Source organism: Belonocnema kinseyi, chromosome 6 (genome assembly GCF_010883055.1).
Source record: "Belonocnema kinseyi isolate 2016_QV_RU_SX_M_011 chromosome 6, B_treatae_v1, whole genome shotgun sequence".
Lineage (NCBI taxonomy): Eukaryota > Metazoa > Arthropoda > Insecta > Hymenoptera > Cynipidae > Belonocnema > Belonocnema kinseyi.
This window is the reverse complement of record NC_046662.1, coordinates 47200760-47227569: the sequence shown is the minus strand read 5'-3', so window position 1 is coordinate 47227569 and position 26810 is coordinate 47200760. Positions and strand designations below refer to the sequence as shown.

Genomic DNA, 26810 nt, shown 5'->3' with positions numbered 1-26810 from the left:
CCCCCTACTTTCTTTGAATAAACAGAAAAATGAGCTCTAACAAATTTGAGCGAAATCCGTTAATATTAAAATGTGGCCCAAAGTACTCAACGTCCAAATATGATTTTAAGGCTTTGCTAAAAAAATATACATATAAAAAACTTTTTTTTTTAATTTACAAAATGGCGAATTCCTAAATTTAAACCAAAATCAAAATTTCTACAATTATTAACAAAATCTCTTAACATTCTTACAAGAGCAGATTCATTTATTAGAAAGCACTGGATGACAATCAAAATTCTTAATTTTGAAACAATTCAAGATGGCTGCCCAAATTATTTTTTGAAACTCATTATTTCTTTGATTTTCGGTGACAACTTTTTAGGTGTCAATTTAAAGGCTACATTATTATAAACAAATATATTTCGTGATGCATGAATGACAAAATTTTAAAAAATTCAAAATGGTGCCTTAATAAGTACTCAAAACCTCGTATTTTCTATGCGCTTTTCGGCCAAAGATCTTCAAATTTTGAAGAAAAATCAATTGTATTGTTGCAAAATGTATGGTTGGAAGTAGATCTTGAAATTTTCATTAAAGTAAAAATGGGATCTCATTACTATTTTCGAAAAGTTACATAATTTTTACAAATTTAAACAAAATATTAAATACATTTACGGAAAGGATTTAATAATTCTCAAAACTTAAATTTTTAGTTAAAGTTTAAAAGGTTGGCTAGTAAAATAACAACCAAAAATCAACATTTCTTACTATTCGGTGAAAAGTTATAAAATTTTATTTAAAAAAAAACTCCTAGTATACTGCAGCTTCACGAACTTTTAAAGCAAGTGGTTTTAAGAATCACTGAATTCTTTCCGAAAATGTACTTCATATTTAGTTTAAATTTGTTCAAATTATGTAACTTTTGAAAATGGTAATGAAGCGTCATTCTTATTTGAGCGAAAATTTTGAAATCTACTTCCAATCATACACTTTGTGATAATACAATTGATTTTCCTTCAAAACTTGAAGATCTTTGGATGAAAAGCATAGAAAATACGAGTTTTTGAGTATTTAATAAGGCGCCATTTTGAATTTCTCACAAATTTGAATTTTATTAATTATGAAATATGTCTTTTACAATAATGTAGCATTTTAATTGACACGTAAAAAGTTACCTTCGAGAAACAAAATAAATAATGAGTTTGAAAGAAAAAAATTACGCGGTCATTTTGAATTTTTTCAAAATGTTGAATTTTAATTGTCATCGCCTGCTTTCTAATAAATAAATCTGCATCCTGTAAAAATTTGACGAGATTTTGTTATTAATTCTACAAAAATTGTAATTTTTGTTCAAATTTAGAAATCCGCCATTTTGTAAATTTTGAAGAAAAAATTTTTTTCGTGTAGATATATTTTTTTGACATAGTCTAAAAATCATAATTGTTCAGAGCAAAAGGATTCTGATGAAATATAAAAAAAATTTAATAGCATTTGAAATTTTAAGGTAATCTTCTCCATGGTAATTGCATGAGAAACTTTGTTTTGGGCGGCACGTCAGTATTAACCGATTTCGCTCAAATTTGGTGGACCTAATTGTTTTTGTCATTCAAACGAAATAGGGAAGGGGGAGACCAAAGAAATAATAAAAAATCCACCTAGAGTAAATAAGGACCACCCTAATGTACATATGTTAAGGTCAATAACAGAGTGCGTAAAAACTTGAAAGTTCATTGATATTCTCAAATCTTGCCAGATATTTAAAACTAGAGCATAAAATTCATCGACTAAATTGTGATTGGTAATCAAAGTACAGGTGGAATTTTTTTTTGCATAATTCACAATGAATGTCAGAATTTTAACTCGACTGTCGATGCTTTTAAGTTGGGCTTCTTAATTATTCGCTTAATTCAACTTTTCCACTTAAAGCCCACTGTAATTTAGGTTTAACTAGAAAGAAATATGTTTTATTATTCAGGATTGAAAATTACTACCAAAATTATTCTTAATTTGTGTAAAGTGGAATTATTTGACTTTTATAAGAATTGATCAATATACATCTGGATAATGCAATACAAGTTTTGTAGAGATAATGAAAATATTTTGTTAAAGCAAACATTGTAGCAAACACAATTGCTTAGCATTTGTTAACAATGTTCAAATTAGCATCAATTTGTTGTCAACAATCCTCAGTCAATTTCAGAATACATTCCCAATTTTCGAACATTCAGTTATCTTATATGGCAGCATGTTTGGAATCCGGAATAACCTTTTCAACTGAACAGATCTTGGTATATTTACAATCTCCCATAAAAAGCTCTCTTCATGGAAAAGGACATTTCACGTTCGGAAAAAGTGGTAGTAAATTTTTTCCGAAAGCTGAAGGCCTAAAAATAGCAAACTTCTTTTCCAAGTACCAGCTGGTCTTTTTATTGAATTCTTGAGGCTCGTTCTGGTATTTTCCATTATTTTTGATAAGAATGCGCCGAAGAAGGTGCGAGGAGTCGAAAGACCCGTAACTAATGGGACGGGTGTATCGGAATAGCTTAGCATTCAATAAGTCAGCGCGGCATAGGTTAATTGGACCGTCCTTATATAATTATCTTTGCGATTGACGTCATTGACTTCTCTATTTGCGTTGTGGTTTCTCTCGAAGGCTTCGACGCTTGTTTACCTATGCACTGCACTCGATGCACAACATTGACGTCGTCTTTCCACGAAAATAATTGGTAGTATTTCCCGCGCATACTTTAACCTTTCGACTGTCGGTGGAATCGAGCAAACCGATATATCAAAATTATAGTTAATGACTACTTAGCGTGGGACATTTACAGAAGAAAGAACATTCAATCTGAACTTTAAACGCATTATCCGACAACTGATGTAACTTCTAACACTTGTGTATTAATACAATTACAAGGAACTTGACATCCCGAAATCTAGGAATTAATTTTGTCATCATCTGAATATTAATATCAATGGCCTACATCGCAAAATAAACTGCGCACTTATGCTCAATGACTTAACATTGGTATTTTTAAACGATCATGTCGGATTTATATTCACAATATCTTTGAATCGTATAATTTACAATTTAGATATCACTTCATTATCAATTCTTATCGTATTATCGTAAATTCCAGCTAAGTATGAGCCATTTTACCGAAAATCAAGGACGATAAAAAGACAAGATGCAATCTCCTATTAGAATAATCAATTTTCATTAACTTGAAAATCAGTTGAAAGCGACAGCTCTGCATCTCTCATCGAATAATCAACGAATCATTTCACGATTACAATACAAACGTTTGAGTCATATTGGGAACAATATTTGATGACCATACGTGTCAGGTATTCATCCTTATGTAGCAAGAAAAGACGGAATCAATGTTAATTTCGATGAAACATTTATATTCACCTTTTCTAAAGAGCGGCTTTTTCCATGACGCAAAACAGTAAATTAATTCTAAATCTGAAAGCAGAATGTTCCTCAAGAATCGGATCGATTAGCTTCGGCAAAAATGCATTCAGCAGGATAATTTCGCCTGAGTAAAAAATTCTGGAACAAACAAAAATCAACAATTTTAAAAGGGCTAACAAGCTCTACTGCGTCCCTGAAACAGAATGTCGCCAAGAGAGAAGACCGCTGGTGCCGTTGGGACCAGGATTTACCTGGGTGGCGAAGCGTTAAATTATCATCTTGTTGATCTTGAGAAATCCGTATTTCTACACTGGGATCTCAACCACAAACCTTCATTTCAATTACCGCGGGTTTATCAGAAATTCCTAAATCGACTAAATCGCTTATCATTTTCAAAGACTTGCTTAAAATAACTAATCGAAACAAAAGGGCGAGATCCCAGTGTCGGGATGCTCAAACAAAGGATAGCGGCAAAGTATGCATGTTGTAGGTAGAACGTTAAAGATCGAGCCGCAGCCTCGTTGGTGGTTGATTTACGACTTTCGTTTCTTTTCTTTTTTCTTCGATCCCGACGGTACGATATTCACATATAGCCTGTGCGCGTGTATGAACGCACGACAGTGTAGTGCGTATCACATGGTTCATATTATGGTACACGGTATGCCAGCGGCGGCCGACCGCCTAATTAGAGGGCCCCTCCCTCTCCTACTCCTTCTGCAGTTTGCCCCCCTTGGGTTCACACACGCGCACACACATTCACGCGTGCTGCACGAGCGATACTTGTACCTTCAAGTTCTGATTCTTGTTCTTCTTTTTCACCCTCTTCTTAGCAAGACTCCGTGAGCCTGTTCAGCAACTCCTTCTCACGATTGAGTCATCCGGCACGGGAAGGACCACCTGGCGAGGAGAGTCGATCTATCTAACGATGCCGCATCACCCTTACACTCCACCTCCTCATCTTTCTACTCTCTTCTCACTCCCGCGATCCTCATCTGCGTGTCTTTATTCGCTCCTTATCCCACGTCAGAAGAGAGTAGCGGCTAATAACAGCCCTGAAGGGGAAATGCGGGACAGAGATAAAGGCCCGTAGATAACACGGAGATGCAGTCATACACACCTTTTAGCGAACGTTCCCACGCAGATAGAACTCTTCTTCTGCACGAAGGTTCTACTGCAAACATTATTTTTGCAAGAAATGTCTACTGTTAACATTATTTTACAAGAAGGTCCTACTGCAAACATCCGTTTACAAAATGATGCAACTTTAAACGTTAGACTGTTCATCGCTAATTTTAAGCACTCATCTTACATTAGATTCCTGGAACGGAAATGAGACGTTAATTTCCTGCCCAGAAGAATTAGCATCAATACACATCACCGTTCAAACAATAACTGGCTCTGTTCATCTAAAAGTGCAGATTACAGCATCTTCAAGCGCCTGTCAAAGGTGCAGTAAGAGAAAACGGTGGTAATATAAGAAAGCGCTACAAATCCGGCAAAATGAAAACAAACCTAACGTTCCCTTCGGGAAAGTTGTAGATGCACTTACGTATTTGGATGTGCCCGCATGTATACCTATGAATACCTATTTACTCGTATCCGCAAACTTAGATTGTGCGCGATCTTACGAACGATCAAGAGAGCGAACGTGTGGTTTTTTGCTAAAGGGGATTTACAGATTGCACACCTGTGCATGGCTGAGCCAAGGAAAGACCTCACCTGTCGACCAACCGGTCCCCATTGACTTTTTCTTTATTTACCCCCGCCGCCACCCCACCTGCCGCCCATCGTTTCCACCTTTCTCTCTCATAAGATACGCGAAGTGGATAAGAGTCACGTATATGAGCCGGCGGGTAGTGCGATCAAACTTGTATCATGCATATGAACAGGTCCTAGCGCTTGTACGAAAGGCTACATACTCTCAGGAACAAGGCTTCCATACATTCAAGATTGACTAAATATAGCATAAATAATGTCATGGGAAACGGAATTACCAGCTATAAGTAATTTTTCCTTCGATATTAATAGGTGTAACATATCCCGTCAAAAACCGGAGAGGACGGTTGTAATACGATATTCTCACGTGAATCTCCTTGCATAAGAGGAGAAATACTTATTAATACAACAATTTCACGAAAGTTAAACAGAAAATTCGTAACAAAATTAAAGGTATTCTTTCGTAATCGACTTTTAATACAAGTTTTCAATGAAAGTAATGTTGCAACTTTCTAAAGGAGAAACTTGATTGATTAGTTGATGTTCTTAGATTCGCAGATGATTAGAAAGAAACTCCGCGAATTGTCCTTTATTTTAGCGAAATCTGGTGATTGAGAAAACTCTCCACATTAATTCAGATTTGCTTCTACAACAAAATTATGAATAAGTGTCGTATGATAAATTTCAGTTCTAAATTACGAGTGCAAAGGCATATCAATAGAACTGCTAGATAGGTTAAATGAAACAATTGAACCTAAGTTTCAGACGTATGATTTCATCAATCTATCCCTAAATTAAAATGAATAGTTCAAGTTATTACAAGCTTCTGAAAACAGCATGCACCAACTGGTTTAATATTCTTCTTATTATAGACTCCTCGTTTTTCGTACGAAATTGATTTGCTTGATTGACCGATTCAAAGAGTTTCACACGGGTAGCCCCGTTTTGCAATCTGAAGAGAGTTAGAATTCTTGGAACTCTGGTCGCGGGATGAAACAAAACCGTGGAGGAGGATAAGCAGGATCGGGTAGTGGTCTCGAAAAGCGAACGAAAGTTTAACGATCGTGAGCACTCAGGGCAAATTATCGCCCGCAAGCCAATTATATGAAAGCGGTGTATACCAGAGCAAAGCGATGCCAGTCCAGCAGATCAGTCGGGCCCTCTGGGCGGCGGGAGCGGGCGATAGCGGTGCAAAAATTCTGAGAATCGGTCCTGGCTAAAAATAAGATCCCACCCGGGAGCAGCGATTATGCCCCAAAAAAAGAGAATCAGAGCGAAACGTGTGCGCGGCAAGGATAGAGGGAGACAGAGAGCCGACTGGAGCCCCAAGAAGAACGAAGGGACAGGGGGATAAGGACGAAGGGTGGAAGTGGGAGCCAAGGGGAACATCGTGCAGGAGTCCGGTTAATGAAGTTGTCGGTTGAGAACGATTACAGGTGGGGTCCTCCTGCGTGTGGTCCATTCACAGCAACCACTCCGCGCAGGACTGGTTAGGAGTTACTTTACATACATCTCAGGACGTTTGTAATAAAGCAAAGCACCTGCAGATGCACTTATGCGTAAAATCTACCCTTAGCTCCTTGTTTATTGCAGTTACTGTTGCCCTTGAACAAAAAGATTCCTGAACAAACATTTAATTCAAGCCTTCATAATTGTACTATTGTAGTTTATTTTGCTTGTAGATGATGCATCGTCAGCAAAGGAGGTCAGCCTCTCAGTTCTTGTCTTCTAACTCCTTCTCAACGGAACGCTTGTCTTCGACGTTCTCGAGGTCAGCTTCGCAGCTGTCATCTCCAGCATTATCGTCGACGTGTTCAACATCCTCCACGTCGACTTGTCCAGTTCTATTGTCAGTACTTGCCTGGTCCATGACGCTTCTTCTGGTATCCTCATGTCTGGGAATCGCAGATGCAGGAGTACTAATGGGTCATCCGTTCAGCAAGAGGTCCTTCATGGATATCCAGTGCAAGGGTGTCTACGACAAAAGTCTATTCGCCAGGCTGGACCGCATCTGCGAGGACTGCTACAACCTTTTCCGAGAGCCACAGTTGCACACGCTTTGCAAGTGAGTTTCCTTTTCAATACGTTAACCATTTTTATGCATATACAGTTACAGTACTACGTGCAATAAGAGTCTCCTTTTGAGTATAAAGGTAAATCTGGGCAGAATAGTTTTATTAAAGAGATCATACTAGAAATATATTGAAAACACATTGAACAACATTATTCCATCAAGTCTGCCCGGTGTTTTCCACTTTGATTCGCCTAATATTGAATTTTCAAAGTGTACAATTTGCAAGTCCCTTTTCTGAGAGAGTAAATGCATTAATCCTACACATTTTATTGGAGATTTAGAGCAAACGAATTTAGTTCTTGTGAGCTCGGCTGACGAGCAGTAAAGTTCTTTATTGCACTCTCGAGTACATTCACAGAGTAAATGCACGCAGTGTGCTTTAACTGTATGTGTGCTCTGTACCACGTCGGCACGCGTATCGAAAGATTTCTCTTCTATTTATAGCTCGCGCGAGCAAATGCCAACGTATGTACATCCGTTATTACCTGCCACTTGTGTTCAGCACATGAGAGGATTATAATTCCGTATACGCTCTTATATTTGAGCAAAGTCTACCGACAAGATAGTCACGTAGCGTACTTGATAACGTTACCATTTCATTCCTCCGAGATATTTTTCTTTGATTATTTTGTTTCCTAAAGACTTTTTCATAAAAAACGAGTCGCAGTAAAATGGACAGGAAATATTATGTTAATAATAAACCTTTACAGAAAGAACTGCTTCACGTCAGACTACTTCAAGGGCTGCGTGGAAGTTTTACAACTGGAGGACGAAATGGAACAGATACAAACATCCATCAAACAACTCCACGGAGCTGATCCCGGGGTTTAGGTAGCTTTTTATTTTTTGTTTATGATTTTGTTAATTTTTCATTAATTTATTGCTTTACTAACTTCTCGAACTGCAGTAAAATTAGTAAGTTTATTCTCTTGATTTTATTTTCCTTATTCACGCACCTTTATTCCTCATCTACCTTTTCTCATTATGCACCTTTTTCCTTATGTACACGTTTGTCTTGTGCACTCTTTCCTATGCACTTTGTTTCCTTTCTTCTTTCTCATTTGGCATCAAATCCTTAACAACACGTTACACGCGTAACGCTTTGTACACCTGTTGGACAGTACCTTTGTAACGATTTCACCCAGAAGCAGCAAGTCGAATGTAGAAGGCTTAGGTAATTCCTTATCAAATGATCCTTTTCTAACTAATCATCCTTTAATCACTATCAAGCGAGTAGTCAATGAAATTTCAAATTCACTATCAATCAATCTTCCTTTTTCTTATCAAATTTATAAATTTGATTAACCACTCGCTTCAGTGAAATTTATTTCCCATCTTTCCTATGACCCTCAGCCAAAGAATTAAACCATTCCAAAAGTTTTTGATTTTTTTTTTACAAATTTTTTTTACATTTTTAGTGGGGATTTATAACTTTTTTTAATTTTACCAATGAATATCAAGGGAAATAAAAGATATTTTGCGAACTCTTTAAATCTGGAAGGGACCAACGTATTTTTACAGGGTCAGACGGTGCATCCCAGTTTTTAAATGTAGCTGGGCCCACTCACTTTTAGCCGCAATTAACCACCTTCCGCCTACTAACAACCATGAATGAACTACGGATTATAAATTCAGGTGGTGTCATCTTGTTGTCTAATATATGTTTGTCCTTCTGTTTCCCCCAACAGGCAAAACTGCTTCAGCACCGAATACTTTACGAGCTGCATCCAAGCGCTGCTGCTTGAGGACGAGAAAGAAAAGTTCCAGGAGATAGCCGAGTACCTTGGCCGCAAGAAGTAAAGGGAGATACTTACGAAGATACGACGATGCACGGCGCAAGATCAGGTGGGTGGGAAGAGGGTGGGTGCAGGGAGAAGGTATTGTGCGCAAAGAGAGGGAGGAGTAGTTCCAAAGGGGAGGGAAAGTGAGACGAGACAAAAAATGCAGAATGAAGAGATCGGTCAAGAGGCAGCGTGTATCGACCGCGATCTTCCAATCGGCAAAGGTCATGCACGAATCGCCTCGACGCCGACGTCGTGACGCCTCATCAATACCATCGTAATCGCCGTCGTCGTCATCGTCGTCCTCGTCCCGCATGAAAACGGAACGGTACGAAAGCCATACATCCCACACGAATTCTAGTCGAGAAAAAAATATCCACGCGCTGCACAGCCGTGCGCCTCATAGCGTACGAATGCGCACTCGTGCGCAACTGCGAAGCGCATTATTATTTTTTATTATGTTTATAATTATTATTATATTATTACTATTTTATTATAATAATACAACTACGTATTACGATTTTGCACCGGTTAACGAGACACGCGACTGCCGCACGCTCCGGTTTTCTTTGGGGTACCTGAGGCAAGGCTGAGCCCAAAGGTGCAGGATCAAGAATGTACTCTGGTGAAGATTCTCAAATGAAGTGGAAATAAAATTATTTCTATCATTATCTGAGAATATTCTCCATTGTCTTTGAATGCGCTATATTGGGCGTCACTTCACTCACATATTGTTTACGACAATATTCTCGAATACTGCTAGAAGCGAAGGCTGACCTTTGGATACTGCACGCCAAAGAATTGTAGCCTTCGAGAATAGTGAAATATTATTTTTACATCAGACAGGAGAATAATTGCAAAGCACAGTAACTAAAGTTAAATGGATCAAAGGCAAGACAATGAGCATACCTCTTTGGTCTGGCTTCTGGAGTTCTAACTTGAATTTTACAAAGAGTGTCGAAAATATTCACGTAAACGTTCCATTTTTAGCAAAACCTGACGAGAATCCTTGATAGATGTAAATCGCAATTATAATGATTGTTAAACTCGTTTATTAATCATTGTCTTCGTATTTTAACGAATGGTCAAAATAAAGCAATTTTTGCAAATCCACATTCATTTACTTTCACCCCAACTTAGATACAAATCACTCCAGGGATACCCAACAGGGAAGAGTCAACCGCAAATGTTGAGGTAAAGAAAACCAAATGACCGGTAGGCCGGGGCAATGAAACAAAGGAGAAAGAGATTTAGGGCGTTAAAAGGGAAATCGATTACGCGGGAAAAGATCGAAAGCGAGTGATACAACTCGAGATACGTCACGATCACTAACGTCCTTCAATCATTCCCTTGTAAATCACTGCATAAGAAAGCATACAAGACACCTTCGGTCACTCGATCCGGTTCGATTTCTCACGATCCTACGGATCGAGAGAGAAGGGATATGGTATGCGTCTATCGGGATTTGCTTGTTTCATTATTGTAACATTAATAATATTATTTACTTCATTACTATTATCGCAATAGCCATATCACTGTTGTTATTGTACTGCAATGCTATCGTAGTGCCTTTATTTTTGAGGCCGACGTCCGGTATTTACGTATAGTATTTATTTATTTTTTCACGTCCTTAAGTTAAGCGAATCTAAGTATTATAGCAGACTTACAAACCGCACGACGTGCGGCACCGCATGCGGTCAAATCGATCGCGGTGCCTCTGATCGATCATTCCACGTCAAGAGGAGACTTTCAATTCCTGTAAAACATCTTCATCCGATAATGAAAATTGAAACCGCACGTAAACCGATCATCTCATAGTTTCTATAATACACCTCCTTTACGTTTTTCTTATCTCAAAAAAAAGTGTAGCTATAAATCAACATTTTTGCAACCAGTAAATCTTCAGGCATTTCTGTGCGGTTTCTTCTATTTTTAGCCTGCATTTCTGAGATAAGTGAAAGTCCCTGGAAAACATGTCGTGCGTTTTGTAACGAAGCTTTCTTTGCACGTACCTACGTGAAATTTCTGAGGATAAGATTGTAAAGTATTTATGTCGACGCTGCATTAAAGAAGTATGAAAATCAAAGTGACTGTACGAAACTCGGACTTTCCATCAATCACATTGCCGGTCGAGTGGAAGGCAAGTGCTACGATTGTCACGAGTTCCGATTATTGTATACCGCGCAATTTTCCTAGAGTTTATCCGCGACGAATGGAAATTATTTCTGCGATTATAAAGAGGCTCTAAAATTGGTTTTTGACTCCGTCGAGATGACAGCTGAGAGGGACATCGTGACAGTTGCGTGGTTGGACTCAGATGTTCCTTTCGTTGCTCCAGATCTCGACGGTAAAGTAGTGCGAATTGGGGTTTAATTTTATTCATAGTAGCAGTTGTTTGTCAGTGAACATTCGCAAAGGATAGAAATCCGAACCATTCCAGAATCAGTATTCCAGATATCTATAATGCACTTTCTTTTATATTGTTTGTAGCCTTCTTCCCTGTCTTGTTCTTCGGATTTTGCATTGATTAAAAATCGCGGCATCAAATAAATAAATTGTACTTGAACGACTCAAAACAATGCATTTTCAGATACGCAAATATTCCGGCAAATGATCTGTTTTTAAAAGAAACCAGTATTGAATAGGAAGCTCAATTTCTTTTAGCAAAGATTATTTCGCGCATTTTTAACCGTCATGCATTTTTTTAACTCAGAAGAATGTCTAATTTCTAATTTTTTTAATTTCTATTTCTAAGTTCTGTTACGAAAAAAAAAAAAACTGGCTATATGTCATATGCCCAGCGAAAAGAAATAATCTTCTGAAATTCTTAAGAAAAATGTTTTCTTGAATTTACCGTGCCTATCAAAATATATGGTTTAACACTAAAAAATATTTTATTGCGTGTCTTGTTATTTGGATTTAATTTATTAAATTTATATTATTTATTTTAAACGAATGCAATTTTACGTGCAATGGTGAGGCATTTGATAAAACCAAAAAGCTTTTTCTTCTGGATTGTTCAAAGACTTGAGTATACACAGATTTGTTTCGCTGCCACGCGTTTCTATACTGTAATTATTGCAATAAACGGAATTAAACTGTTCCACGTATTCGTTACGGCGGGGACCAGTCTGTATTATTTATATTTATTCGTAACAGTGGGTACTGTGCAAGTATGAATGATTACGTAAGTCACATACACATGAGCGATATCTCAAACGATGGTGCTCCAAAGGGGAAAAGTGAAGACTACGTAAGGAATTTGAAGAATGTTTAAATGAATTTAATTATGATAAATTTAAAGAGGTTTCGCTACTTTGTGAGTACCGTTACTGCGAGATTCTGTATATATACATCATAATATATGTGTATCTATTTAGAACGCGTATGCGTCTACTCGTGTACGTGTGCATGGATGGATTTAGACAACCGAGAAGATTATTAAGTTACTTTTACGAAAATGCGACGCGAATAGCGTCCTGCACGTGGCTTCTATTTATTTATAACAAAACGTCATTTTCATACATTCTATTTATATACCTAATGCAACATTGAAAAAAAAAACACAAAAACATGATTGTTGTGCAAACACGGTACTGTGTATCGAAAATCAAGAGAAACGAGCAGGGAAAATGTACCCTGCTCGGGAAAGTGAAATTATATTAAACACAGAAATATAACGTGCTGCATATGATATGCATGTCCATATATGCCTGTTGTGTATATGTATAAACGTGTATATGTATAAACGTGTATATGCACATGTGTATAGATTAATAACGAATATTTAAATCTATATTTGTTTGCGTGAATAAACGAGTGAATCAACACTGCTTGTTATTTATTTATTCTCCCATTTCCAAGTACCTTTTTATTTTATTTACGTAAATAATGGCTGAAAAAAAAATAATGGTCGAAATATAAAGTTGTATATCTCTATCAAAAATTCATGTATTTGAAAAAATCCAAATAAAATAGATGATTATTTGTATTGTCTTTAAAATGAGCCGAGAATGGCATTTTTTATGGAGCCGTTTTAAAGTTGTGACAATTTTTTCGAAAATGAAACACTTTTCCAACGACGAATATCTTGGGATCTATGCATTACAGAGAAAATTGAATTTTTTCAAGCAAAACAACAATAATTTTTTTTTCCTTATCTTTGCTACCAAAAAAAAACGTGTATAATTTAAATATTTTTTTTTTTTTATTTAAAAAAAATAAATGCGTATTTGTATTTTCTTTAAAATGAGCCCAAGATGATATTTTTTTAGTAAGCCGTTTTAAATTTATGACAATTAAAAAAAAATTCAATGCTGAATATCTCGGAATCTATGCATTATAGAGGAAAAAAGTGTTTTCTTTTCAGGTGTTGAATAAGTATTTGTGAAGAAAAAATAATTTTGGGAACATTTTTTGTTCATTTTTCACTATTTTTTTTTAATTAATATTTTCTAACTTTTCTAGATAAAAGAATAAAGTTACAAATCTGTTAACTATATTCTTTTATGTATAAAAGTTAGAAAAAATTAATTTAAAAAAATGGTAAAAAATAAGAAAAAAAACATTTTTCCCCCATTTTTCTTTTAAACGTGGTTTTGAAGTTTGGCCAATACCTTTCAACTGCTTTGTAATAAAAATTGAGTTTTTATAGTAAATTTTATTTTTTCTAGTGCTTTGCTTCGCAAAAACGTGTGTAATTTTGAAGGAACGTGTAAATTAAAAAAAATTAAATATATGAGTATTTGTATTTTCTTTAAAATGAGCCCAAGATGACATTATTTATTGAGCCATTTTAAAGTTATGAAAATTTTTCTGAAAAAATGCAGCCTTAAATATCTCTGCCTCTATGCAATATAGCAAAAAAGTCCAGAAAGAAAAATATTTGTTTTGACATGTAGAATAAGTGTTTGCGAAGAAAAAATAATTTTGGAAGAATGTATTTTTTTTACCTTTTTTTTAATTAATATTTTATAACTTTTCTACATAAAAGAATATAGTTACACATCTTGTAACTATATCATTGTACGCGTAAAAGTTAGAAAATATAAATTTAAAAAAAAAAGTGAAAAAAAAACATTTTTTCTTTTAAACATAGTTTTAAAGTTTGAGCCAATACCTTTCAAATGCAATTGGCTTTATCAAGAAAAAATTGAAGGTTAAGTTTTTTATAATGAAACAACAACCAATTTCATTCAATTTTTTTTTTGCTACCAAAAAAAAAAATTTTTTTTATAAAACCGTTTTAAATTTATGGCAATTTTTTCAAAAATAAAACACTTTTTTCAAAGCTGAATATTTCGGAATCTATGCATTATATGAAAAAAACTTCAAAGAGAAAAATGTTTGTTTTCACTTGTATAATCAGTATTTGTGAAGAAAAAATAATTTTGAGAAAAAAAGGTTTTTTCCATTTTTTTTTAAATTAATATTTTCTGACTTTTAGACATAAAAGAATATAGTTGCTTGATTTATAACTATATTGTTTGATGTATAAAAGTTAGGAAATATAAATTAAAACAAAAATGGTGAAAAATGAAAAAACATTTTTTTCCAAACATTATTTTTTCTTTGCAAATACTTATTCTGCATGTGAAATTTTTAAACAAAAAGATTAATTTTCAACAGAAAATGGAATCGTTACATTTATAGTAAAAAAAATTATAATTTTTATCTTGACTGATGAATATTCAACTATTTTCTTTTTCAGATTGAGAAAAATTGTTTTTAACTAAAAAAGAAAAAAATCTTCAATAAAATATCTCATTTTTCAAACAAAGAAATAACTTTTTAATTAAAATAACTAATCTTGAATACAAAAATTAATTTTCAACAAAGGAGTTTATTTTTCAACCAAGTAAATTTATTTCTAGCCTGAAAGATGAATTTTAAACTAAAATGATGAATATTTAACTGGAATATTCAACTAGAATAGTATTTTCATTTTCTGATAAAAAAAATTATTTTCAACTAAAAAAGAAACAATTCTCATTTTTCAAACAAAGAAATGAATTTTAAATTAAAATGATGAATCGTCAATAAAAAAATTAATTTCCAATACCAAAAAAATTGTTAAACAATAAAATTAACTTTCAAAGAAAAAAATCATTTTCTACCAAAGAAAGTCGATTTTCCACCAAAAATGTTACTTTATTAACAAAATACGCTTATTTTCAACGAAATAAATGACAAATTTACATCCAAATCATTAAATTTTGAACTAGAAATGGTCAATCTTCAACTCAAAGTGGAACGATTAAATTTTCATTTGAAAAAATTAACTTTTAAACTAAAACAATGAATTCTTAACTGAAATAGTTGAACTTTTAATAAGAACAAAATCATTTTTACTAAAAAAAAATAAATTGTGAACCAAAACTTAAATAATTAAGATTCAAGTTAAGAAAATCAATGTTCAATCGAAAAAGATGATTTTTCAACTAAAAAAAGATAATTCTTTAACCAAGAATCGGATAATTAAATTTTCAGTAAAAACGCGAAGTGGCACGGTTAAATTATAATTTGAAAACATTAACTTTCAACTAAAATTATGAATCTTCAACTGGAATAGTTAAATTTTATACCTATCAAAAATATGATTCTTCAACCAACAAGACTAATTTTCTGCAAAAAACATGAATTTTCCACAAATTACATTAATTAAAAAAAAATAGTTTAATTCTTAAATAAATAAAAATTAATTGGGGTTTTTATAGTAAAAGGACAATTAATTTGTTTTCCATTTTTTATACGAGAAAACCTTGTACAATTTTTTAAGGAACTTGTTGATTTAAAAAAATTAATAAATAAAATAGACACTTTAAAATGAGCCCAAGATAAAATTTGTTTATTGAGCCGTTTTAATGTTATCACCATTAAAAAAAAAACATTTTTTCAACGATGAATATCTCGGAATCTGCATTATAGAAAAAAAACTATCGTGCAGAAAAAATAATTTTGGAAAATTAAGTTTTTTTTTCATTTTTTACTATTTTGTTTTTAAATTATATTTTCTAACTTTTATACATAAAAATATATTTATCAGATTTGTAACTTTATTCTTTTACGTATAAAAGTTAGGAAATATAAATTTTTAAAAAATGGTAAAAAATGAAGAAAAAAAACATTTTTCCCCATTTTTTCTTTTAAAAGTGATTTTAAAGTTTGAGATAATACCTTTCAAATTCAATTGGCTTTGTCAAACAAAATTTGAAAATTCAGTTTTTCATAGTGAAAAAACCTATCAATTTTTTCCATTCTATTTTCCTCCCAAAAAACGTGTGTAATTAAACAAAAAATGTATTAATTTTTATTTTGTTCATTCAAAGGAACTTGTTTAGAAAAATTAAATTGAAATAGATGCGTATTTTCATTTTCTTCGAAATGAGCCAAAAATGACATTTTTTGTAGTTTGAAAGTTATGACAATTTTTTCTAAAATACAAAACTTTTTTTCAACGCTGAATATTTCGGAATCTCTGCCATATAGAAAAAAAAATTCACAGAGAAAAAATGTTTGTTTTCACATGCAGGATAAGTATTTGTGAGCAAAAATAATGATTTTGAGAAAAAAAGTTTTTTTCCATTTTTTACCATTTATTAAAATTAATATTTTCTGACATTTATAGATAAAATAATATATAGTTACCAGATTTTTTTAACTATATTCTTAACAATGAGATTAATTTTATACCAAAAAATAAAAATTTCAACAAAATGCATACATTGTAACAAAATAGTTGAATTTTCAAGCAAAGCAAACCAATTTTTAACCAAATAGTTTAATTTTGAACTGGAAAAATCCGTTTTCAACAAGAAATGGAATAGCTACATATTTTGTAAAAAAAAATCATTTTTATCTTAACTGATGAATGTTCCACTAAAATGATGAATCCTCAAATGGAATAGTTTCATTTTAAATGAAAAAACGAGTTTCCAACTAAAACAATGAATCTTCAACTGAAATAGTTGAACTTTCAGCAACAGCAAAATAATTTTACTAACAAAAAATTAAATTGTGAATCAAAACCTAAGAATTAAAAAAAGATCAATATTCAATCAAAAAAGATGATTTTTAACGAAGAATGGAATAATTAAATTTTTTATTAAAAAAAGAAATGTTCCACCAACAACAAAAAATGAATTTTTAACTAAAATTATGGAATATTCTACTATAGTAGTATTTTCATTTTCAGATTAAGAAAAAAAGTTATTTTCAACTAAAAAGAAACAATTTTTCAATACAATAGCTCATTTTTAAAACAAAGAAATGTCTTTTAAATTAAAATGATTAACATTTAACTGGAGTACTTGGATTTTCCACAAAATATAAAAATCTTAAAACAATGAGATTAACTTTCAAAGAAAAAAATCTTTTTCTACCGAACAAAATAGATTGTCTACTAAAAAACTTTTTTTTTAACAAACGGTTAAAATTTCATTTGAAAAAATTCATTTTCAACTAAAATTATGAATCTTTAACTGGAATAGTTGAATTTTATACCTACCAAAAAGATGAATTTTCGATAAAAAAATATGAATATTCCCCAAATTACATGAATTTTCAAAAAAATAGTTTAATTCATGAATAAAAAAAAATCAATTTGTAACCAAACAGTTACATTTTTACTCAAACAGAAATAGAATTCTAACCAAAAATATAACAGTTGAATTTTCTGTTAAAAATTCAATTCTTAACCAAAAGAATCGGATTTTCAGACAAATAGTTCAAGTTTGGGTAAAAAATTCCTTTTCATCAAAACAAAAAACAAGTTTTCAATCAAATAGCTTATTTTTCAACCAAAGAAATGAATTTTTAATGAAAATGATGAATCTTCAATTAAAGCAATTAATTTTCAACGAAAGAGTTTATTTTTCAACCAAGTAAATTTATTTCAAACTTAAATGATGTATATTAAACTGGAATACTAATATTTTAAATAAAAAAGAACAATTTTGAAACAAGTGGATTAACTTTTAAATAAAAAATAATTTTCTACAAAAAAACTATTATCTACGAAAAAAGTAGATTTTTGAACAAATTGAATATTTTAACAAGTTGAATTTTCATTCAAAAAGATAAAATGGCAAGCAAAAGTAGAACAGTTGAATTTTCCGTTAAAAACTAATTCTTAACCAAAAAATCAGATTTTCAGAAAAATAGTTAAATTTTCTTCCAAATTGAAAAAAATCCATTTTTTTATACATATTTGATTTATATTATTAAATAAATAATTAAAGTGGATTCTAGTATACTTTATTCGAAAATTGAGGAAAAAGCCCACATTTTATCTTCCGTATGAATTTTCATATCTTTGTTTAATATTGCAGTATAAGCAATTTTAAGAAAGGTATTTTTTTATGAACATGACTTACCAAATTTTCCATTGCAGATTTTTATTTTCCAGCTTACATATACAACTTTTAAAAAATTAAGGCTTTCTTGAATACTTGAACACCTAGAAATTTAAAGCCTTTGAAGCTGAAAATTTTTGAGAAAAACATTTTTATTTAATAAATAACTTGAAAAAATAAATTCTTTTTATGGACCTGTACTTTGAATATTAAAAATTGAACAAAAATTGATTCAAATTAACGATTTTAAATCAGTTCAAAATTTAAGAATTTCCAGATTTTAACGTTCAAAATAAAACAGCTTCAATTTGAAAGTATTAGTCATTAAAAAAACATGCAGCTCAAATTGAAACTTTATGAACTATTTTCAACTTAAAAATAAATCCATCATATTTTCATAAATCTAAATTTTTTAATTTTTCTGAATTGCAAAAATCTTTCAATTATTAAAAAAGTAATTATTACTAATTACTATTAATTTATGAATCCAAAACCTAAATAATTGAAATCATGTATATTATTTTAATTCTCTTGAAATATAGAAATCTCCTACTCACCGTAAAATTAACAAAAAACTAGTTGGAAGAAATAGTTTGGAAGAAATTTAAAAAATATTTCAAATTTTAACACGAATCGTAAGAAATCTTTGTTACGTTCTTGAAACCTTTCAAAATTGCCAAAAAGCTTTCAAATTTTGTTCCGAAATCTTCATATTAATTTTTTTGAATAAATATAATTTTATGTTTTGTCAAGAATCTTAAGAATATTTTTTTATTATCTCGAAACCTTTCAAAATCCTTCAGAAGCTTCAAAAATTTATTATATAATTATATTATTTAATATTTAATATTATTTATAAAATGTTGTCCCTTTTCTAATCATAAATTCGGTTTCAAATTTTTCCTAAACTTCTTAATAATATCTTCTAAACTGATTCCCGTTTTTCTGAGAATTTTTTTTAATCCTGAAAGAATAAAAAATTGCCCATAAATCTTTTAGATTTTTGTCGAAAATTGTGGAAATATTTTCAAATGCTTCAAAACATTTAGACAGTCTTTTAAAATTCTTTTTAAAAAATAAAACATAATTTTAAAATTGATCAGAATTGTTTGTTGTTCGAAATCCTCAAAAATCTAGATTTTTCTGTACATTTTGAAAAATCTCTACACGTTTACAATGATTTTTGACGCTTTCTAAAACTTCTAAATAGTTTTTTAAACTTACTCGAACTGTTCCCATTTTTTTTTATTCTGTCAAATTTAACGAATTATACTCTCTGGGACACTTTTTGACCAGTTTATGAAATCATTTGAAATGATTTGAAAAACTTTAAATTAATTTTCCATGAAAAAACATTACAAATTTTACTTAAAATCTTAACAAAATTCGTTTATTCTTCTAAGAATTTCAAAATGCTTAAAAGACTTCTAAATTCTTTGTTCCAATTCTTCAAAAATCTACATTTTATATATATATATATATATATTCTATTCTTGGAACTTTTAAAAATGTTGCTTTAAAAACTTGTACATTTTCTTACGAATGTTACCAAATCATTAGAAATGTTTTAAAATTTTTCTCAATTTTCACTTCAAATTAATTTTTTTAAATGAAAAATCTTTTTATATTTTGCCAGGAATTTTAAGGAAATTTTGTTATGCCCTTAAAACCTTTCAAGATTCTTTCAAATAAACTTACTTTTTAATATTTAAACTTTGAACGACAGAATTTAAATTTTTGTATTTGAAAAATGTTTAATTTGTGAATCAAATGGTTGAATTTTGGTGTATAAATAACAATTGCACACTTATGATTTGTAAAACAAATTTAAGTAATTTCATGAAATATTTAGGAGTTTTGAAAGATTCAAAATTATCACGCAAATTTTAAAACAGTTCCTTCAAATCTTCCAGATTTTTCTTTTACAATTTTGTAAACATTTTAAAACCTTTTTAAATATTCTCTTAAAATCATCATTGCTCAAAATGAAAAATTATTTTGTTTCCTAGAAATCTTAAGAAAATGTTTTTATTCTTTGTTTTAAATAGGCTATCATTTCGAGTTTTAAATTAATTTTTAATCTTTTCAGAACTTGTAAATATATCTTAAAATTGCTCAAATTTCTTTTACAAATAATAAGTTTTCAATTGTTATTCATGAATTAAAATTTAAGATAAATTTGTTGAAATTTGTAGGATTTCCTAAGAATTGTATAAAAATTTAATTAATTTAAAAAAATTTCAAAAATATATAATTAAAACGGTCACCCTGGAGTATGTTTAAACTGTAGCAAGAGAATTTAAAATAGATAATTAAATGCATGATCGGGAACAGATAATTGTGTTTGATTTCAAATCAAGGCTAATATTGATATTTTATACTCCACTTTCATTTTTCATAATTTATATTTGAAAACGAGAACAGTGAGTATAATGATTTCTTATCTATAAAGTTGATGAAATTCAATCTTGATTACGAGGCTATTATTAGTAACCGGTACTAATAACCGGTTACTAATCTTTAGCCGGTCGTTCTGATTTAATTATTCAGTCGACTAGTTGATTATGCGAGAACAAACGTAATACAAATCTTGATACTGGAACTTCGAACATAGTCTATTTCATTGTTTGCAAAAACGTAAAGTAATTGTGAAATTTGAACCAAAATTGAAGCGAGAAAAACGTTGCCGAAAAAAAAACAATTTTCATTCTTCAAGAACAATATTTTGTATGCTATTAACAATTATTTAAGTGATAATTTTGCTCATTTCGTTTATAAATATTTTTTACGACACATGCATGGTTTCAACACTTTTCGACACCTATAAAGCGGGACTAAAGTTCTACTTTTTACTGCCTAGGGAGTAAAAAGTACTTTCTACTCCCTTGGGAGTGAAAAGTACTTTCTACTCCCTTGGGAGTGAAAAATGACGCCAGGGGTGAATAATGAAAATTATGCATATATGAGTTCGAATTTCACGATAATCAACCCACTCATCGTAAAAACTGCAAGGAAATTTTTGTTGCAGATAATACAATTTTGTGGTAATTTATAAAAAGTTACGATATATAATTGAACAAATGACCTTAAATTACCAAAAATGTTAGGAAATTTGTGAAAATTTATATACATTTTTTATTTTAATTTTCGGTCATTTATCTTATGTTCTAATAAATTTCCTGCAATATTACCATAAATGACGAAAAATTTCATTAATTTCCGTAACTTTATAAAAATGTTAAATTGAATAAATTCATAAATTTCTGGTAATTTATAAAAACGCTTTAAGTTTAACTTTGGGTGATTAATGGTAATTTTCCATATTTACCTCTGAAATTAACATAAATGACAGAAAATTTCCATAAATTTCCGGAAATTTATAGGCATTTTTAAATTGAATTTTGAGAAATTTATTATAAGTTACCTTAAATGATAAAAATGTCATAAATTTCCGGAAATTTATGAAAATGTTTACAACTGCAATTTGGGTAATTAATGATAATTTTCCACATCTACCTGTAAAATTACCACAAATTACCAAAAATTTCTATAAATATCCGGCAATTTATTTAAATGTTTAAAATTGAACTTTGGGTTAATTGCAGTAAGTTACCATATTTAACTGTAAAACTACAATTATAAACTGAAAATTTCCGGATATTTATCAATATTTTTTTATTGAATTTGGGCAAGTTATGATAAGTTTACATAAATTACCTGTAATATTACCATAAATTAACAAAAATTTCATGTATAACCGAAAATGTATAAAAATGTTTAAAATTAAATTTTGGGTAAATTATGGTAAGTTACCATATTTGCCTGTAAAATTACCATAGATGAAGGAAAATTTACGAAAATTTATAGTTGTTATTTATAGTTTTTAAATTTAATTTTGGGTATGGTCAGTTACAATAAATTACATGTAATTTTACCATAAATTACAAAAAATGTCATAAATTTCCGGAAATTTATAGACATTTCTAAATTGAATTTTGAGAAATTTACGGTAAGTTATCATAAATGACCTGTCATATTACCATTATTTACCTGTAATATTACCATTTACTAACAAAAATTTCCATAAATATTCGGAAATTTATTAAAATGTTTAAAATTGAACTTTGGGTAATTTATAGTAGGTTACCATATTTAGTTTTAAAATTGCCATTATAAACCGAAAATTTCAAGATATTTATAAATATTTTTTAATTGAATTTGGGCAAGTTATGGTAAGTTCCCATAAATTACCTGTAATATTACCATAAATTAATAAAAATTTCATAAATATCCGAAATGTATAAAAATGTTTAAAATTGAATTTTGGGTAAATTATGGTAATTTAATATATTTGCTTGTAAAATTGCCATAGATGAACGAAAATTTACAGAAATGTATAGTTATTTTTTCATTGGTTCACGAAGAAAGAAACCTTTTCATCTAAATATGTACATGAATTTTAAAAAAATAGTTGAATTTTCGAAATGTAAATTTTAAATCAAACATGAAAAAGTTTACCCTTTAAAAAAAAAATTCGAACAAACAAGACAAATTTTCAACAAAATAGATCAATTTTCAACCAAAGAAATACATTTTTAACAAATATTATTAATCTTTCACACAAGAAAATGAATTTTTAATGACGAACATTAATTTTCTAACAGAAAAATAAACTTTTGACAAAATACAGAATTTTTTAATCAAAAAGTTGAATTTTCAACTATAGCAGATCCCTTTTTAACCAAATGTCGAATAATTAAATTAACTTTAAAAAAAATTAATTTTCAGTCAAACAAAGAACGAGTTTTCAACAAAATATTGTAATCAAGGCTATTAAATTTCAACCAAAAAACACTAATTTTAATCAAATATATTATTCATTCTTTAAAATTGTAAATTCATTATAAAATTTTGATTGAAAATCGCGCGCCTTTCATCCCTTCTGGTTCTGGTTTAATCGTAGCCAATCAAATCAGTGGGAAGTTGTGTCACAACTCTACCAAGTTGTATGTGTATTAAACTTAAATTAAACAAATGTTTTTTAATAATATTTATTGAATTATTTTTTATTTCGATAATAAATTTTGATTTTTTAACAAAAAAGATAATTTTTAATCTAAAGATAATTATTTTTAATCAGAAAGTTGAATTCTCAACCAATAATTTTAACTTTCAACAAAAAAGAATAATTTTCTATAAAAGAAACGACTTTTTTTTAAATATATAAATTTTCTACATGATAGTTGAATTTTCAAAAAAGAGGATTAATTTTCTATAACAGAAAAGACAAATTTACTAACCAAAAATAGAATAGGTAAATTTGTGGATGAAAAAAAAATTTAACAAGCACCAAATTTTACAAATTAACTAATTAATTAATTTACAGAATTCAAATTAAATTTAAACCAATTTCAAAGAAATTTCAACTAGCAGATGTATTTTCGGCAAAGATAATTAATTTTGTATTGGAAAAGACGATTTTTTTTACAAAATACATCAATTTTTAGCCATATTTTCTAATTTTGAAATCGAAAATTTAACTATTACAGTTGAAGATTCATCGTTTTAGTTAAAAATTTACCAGTTAGATTGAAAATTAATCTTTTTAACTAAAAATGTAACAGTTCCGTTTTCTGTCGAATTTTTTTTTTTAACTCAACTATTTGGTTGAATATTTGTTTTCTTTAATTGAAAATTCAAATGTTTCGTTAAAAATTCATGTATTGTGTTAAAAAATTGTATTTTTTTGTCGAAAATTAATCTTTTTGTTTGAAAACTAATTTTATTGTTCAAAAATTTATCTTTTTAGTTTAAAATGTTGAAGATTCAGAATTATATATTTTTTTACATTCATTTTTTAATGTTTTGTTCGGTGTTGTTAAAGAATGCTTAGAATGAACGTCATTTTTAAAAATAAATGTTTGCATTTTGCGAATTTTAGCTTTCAACAAACAAGAATAATTTTCTATAAAAAAAAGAACAAATTTAAACAAATTATGAATTTTCTAAATAATAATTAAATTTTTAAGAAATAAGATTAATTTTCTACAACCAAATATTGCACTTTCCAACAAATAGCTAATTTTTTAAATTAGAGAATATAAAAGGATAAGGTTTCAACAGAAAATGGAATAGGTAAATTTTCAGATTAAAAAAATTTTTACAAGAACAGAATTTTCAACCAAAAAGATGAATCTTCGGCGATAAAAATTAATTTTGTGCATAAAAAGACGAATTTTTAACAAAATACATCAATTTTTGGCAAAATTATTTAATTTTGAAGTCCAAAATTCAACTATTTCAGTTAAAGATTCATTGTTTTAGTTGAGAATTTATCAGTTTGTATTTTATGTGTATTAATTTAATTATGTATCCAATTTTTTTTTATTAAATTTAAAATAATTTGGAATTCGAACGCTTGCAAATTCAGAAAAATTAATTTTCAGCGCTTAAAATTCAATTTTTAATATTCACAATTAAAATGGTGCAATTTTATCAAGTTCTGAATTTTAATCTGATAGTATGTATGTAATTAAAATTAAGAGAAAGTAGCGCACTAGTGAGAAAATCGAAAAAAATTGATTAGTCGCATTTTTTTCTCAAAAAGTTGCATATTTTCTAAACAGTCGAAAAAAGTCGAAAAAGTCGCACGAACCGAGCGCTGAATTTTGGAATTGTATTTTTCTATGACTGAAATTGTTAAAAAAATTGCAAAAACTATTGTTAAATCTCTACAAACAAATAAAAATTCAAACATTCTTTTTCAACCAAATAAAAAAAGTGTCATAAAAATAATAAGCACGTTAATACATTAATGCTGACAAAGAAAATCATAATTAACTCACAGTTCGTGATCTCCAAGTTGAGAAATCAGACTTTGAACGGAGGATTTTGTCAAAAAAATGGTGAATGTCTTTAAGATTTGCACTTTTCCACTCTTTTTCATGCGACAATATTGCGCAAGCGTACACTGTCCTAGCTAGAAATGTGTTCAAATTCAAATGTGTCGATAGAAGAGATTGCCTATGTCAGTCAAAAATTTGAGGTTAAGAACACCGTAGATAATCGCGATAAACAAAACTTCCCCAGTTCTAGTAGAGTAATTACTCTAAAGTTAACGCGCGAAGCACTTTTGAAAACATTATATTTTATATTTTAAAAGCTTAGCGTGACAATGCAAAATGCAATGTCTTTACAAACAAATTTAAAAACAACTGAAATCATCCTTAAGAAATGACAATGAACAAATAACAAAAATACCGATAAGGAGTGGACAAGTAGTAAAAGATACTGCCTGCGCCATCTAGTAACATGCTGTTGAACAACAATAGTAGTCCTATCTAAAGTTCTTAAATTCCCGAGAATTTAAATTCAGGTTATATAACCGAGATTACGAGAGAATTTAGGAGAATTAAAGAGAATTTAAGAGAATCTAATCATTTCTGATTTTTAACAATATTTTTATTGTTCAGGTTATATTAGCGGTTGAATATAAATTATTTTCTAGCTCAGACATATTCAGGAATTTAAAATATGACATTTTCAAAATTCTCTGATTTTTCTTTGACTAATTTTTAATTTCCAATCATTAATATTCACATTTCCGCATTTTAATATTATGATATTTTTACGATAGAATATTTTATAAGCGGAATAAAACAGCATTTCATGTAAAAATTTAAAAGTTTCAAATGTATTAATTTATTTGAAAAAAAAATTTCTACTTTAAAAGATAACTCTTTAACAAAATACTAGAATGCTCAACAAAGTAATCGAATTTTTAACATAATAGTTGAATATTAAACCAGAGAGAGAAATAGGGCGATTTGTCACAATAATTAATAGGTGAATAAAATCGTTTAAATATAATGAATGTAAATACCATCCCAGTGGGCACAAAATTTGGCGACGTATTTACGACATCGTTACGACATCCTTACGTCATCTTTACGACGTCCAATGTCCATGTCGTATCGATGTTTTTGCGATATCGTAAAGACATTGTCAGATCATACAACTTATTTACGATATCGTAAAGACACCTTAACGACATGGACATAGGATGTCGTAAAGTTGTCGTAAAGATGTCGTAACGATGTCGTAAAGACGTCGCCAAACTTTGTGCCTACTGGGATATTGTGTTCATTATGAAACACTTTAAATTTCTATGATTACAAGATTTTCGAAGAAAGGGATGAATTTTCAACCAAAAAGTTAATTTTTTAATAGAAAAAAAGGAATTTTCAACAACAAAATTAAACTTTTAAGCAAGCAGTTCAATTTTTAGCCAATAAAGATATATTCTTAACGAAGAAATTAATATTTAATACTACTAAAAAAGACCTAAATAGACATATTGTCAACGAAAAAGTGTCATAGTTTATATTTATTCGAAAAAGAATGAAATTTATACAACAAAAGAAAAAAAATTAAAGCAAAAAGACAAACTTCCAACAAATAAAGATTTATCACATGAAAAATAAATA

General features: G+C 29.9%; 2 protein-coding genes across 3 annotated transcripts in view; one reads left to right on the top strand and one right to left on the bottom strand.

Moving 5' to 3' along the window:
- The window catches only part of LOC117175370, a 135202-nt gene extending 126206 nt beyond the window's left edge, over positions 1 to 8996 (top strand). Inside the window, exons 4-6 of the mRNA XM_033365079.1 lie at positions 6799 to 7181; positions 7901 to 8021; positions 8879 to 8996. Coding sequence (XP_033220970.1) covers positions 6799 to 7181; positions 7901 to 8021 — 504 coding nt within the window. The 3' untranslated portion in view covers positions 8879 to 8996. The remainder of the gene's footprint in view (positions 1 to 6798; positions 7182 to 7900; positions 8022 to 8878) is intronic.
- The window catches only part of LOC117175713 (peroxisomal leader peptide-processing protease), a 288980-nt gene extending 263442 nt beyond the window's left edge, over positions 1 to 25538 (bottom strand). For both annotated transcript variants that reach the window (XM_033365483.1, XM_033365485.1), the window contains exon 1: positions 25170 to 25538. The gene's annotated coding sequence lies outside the window, so the exon portion shown is untranslated. The remainder of the gene's footprint in view (positions 1 to 25169) is intronic.
- Between the last annotated feature and the right edge of the window lie 1272 nt (positions 25539 to 26810).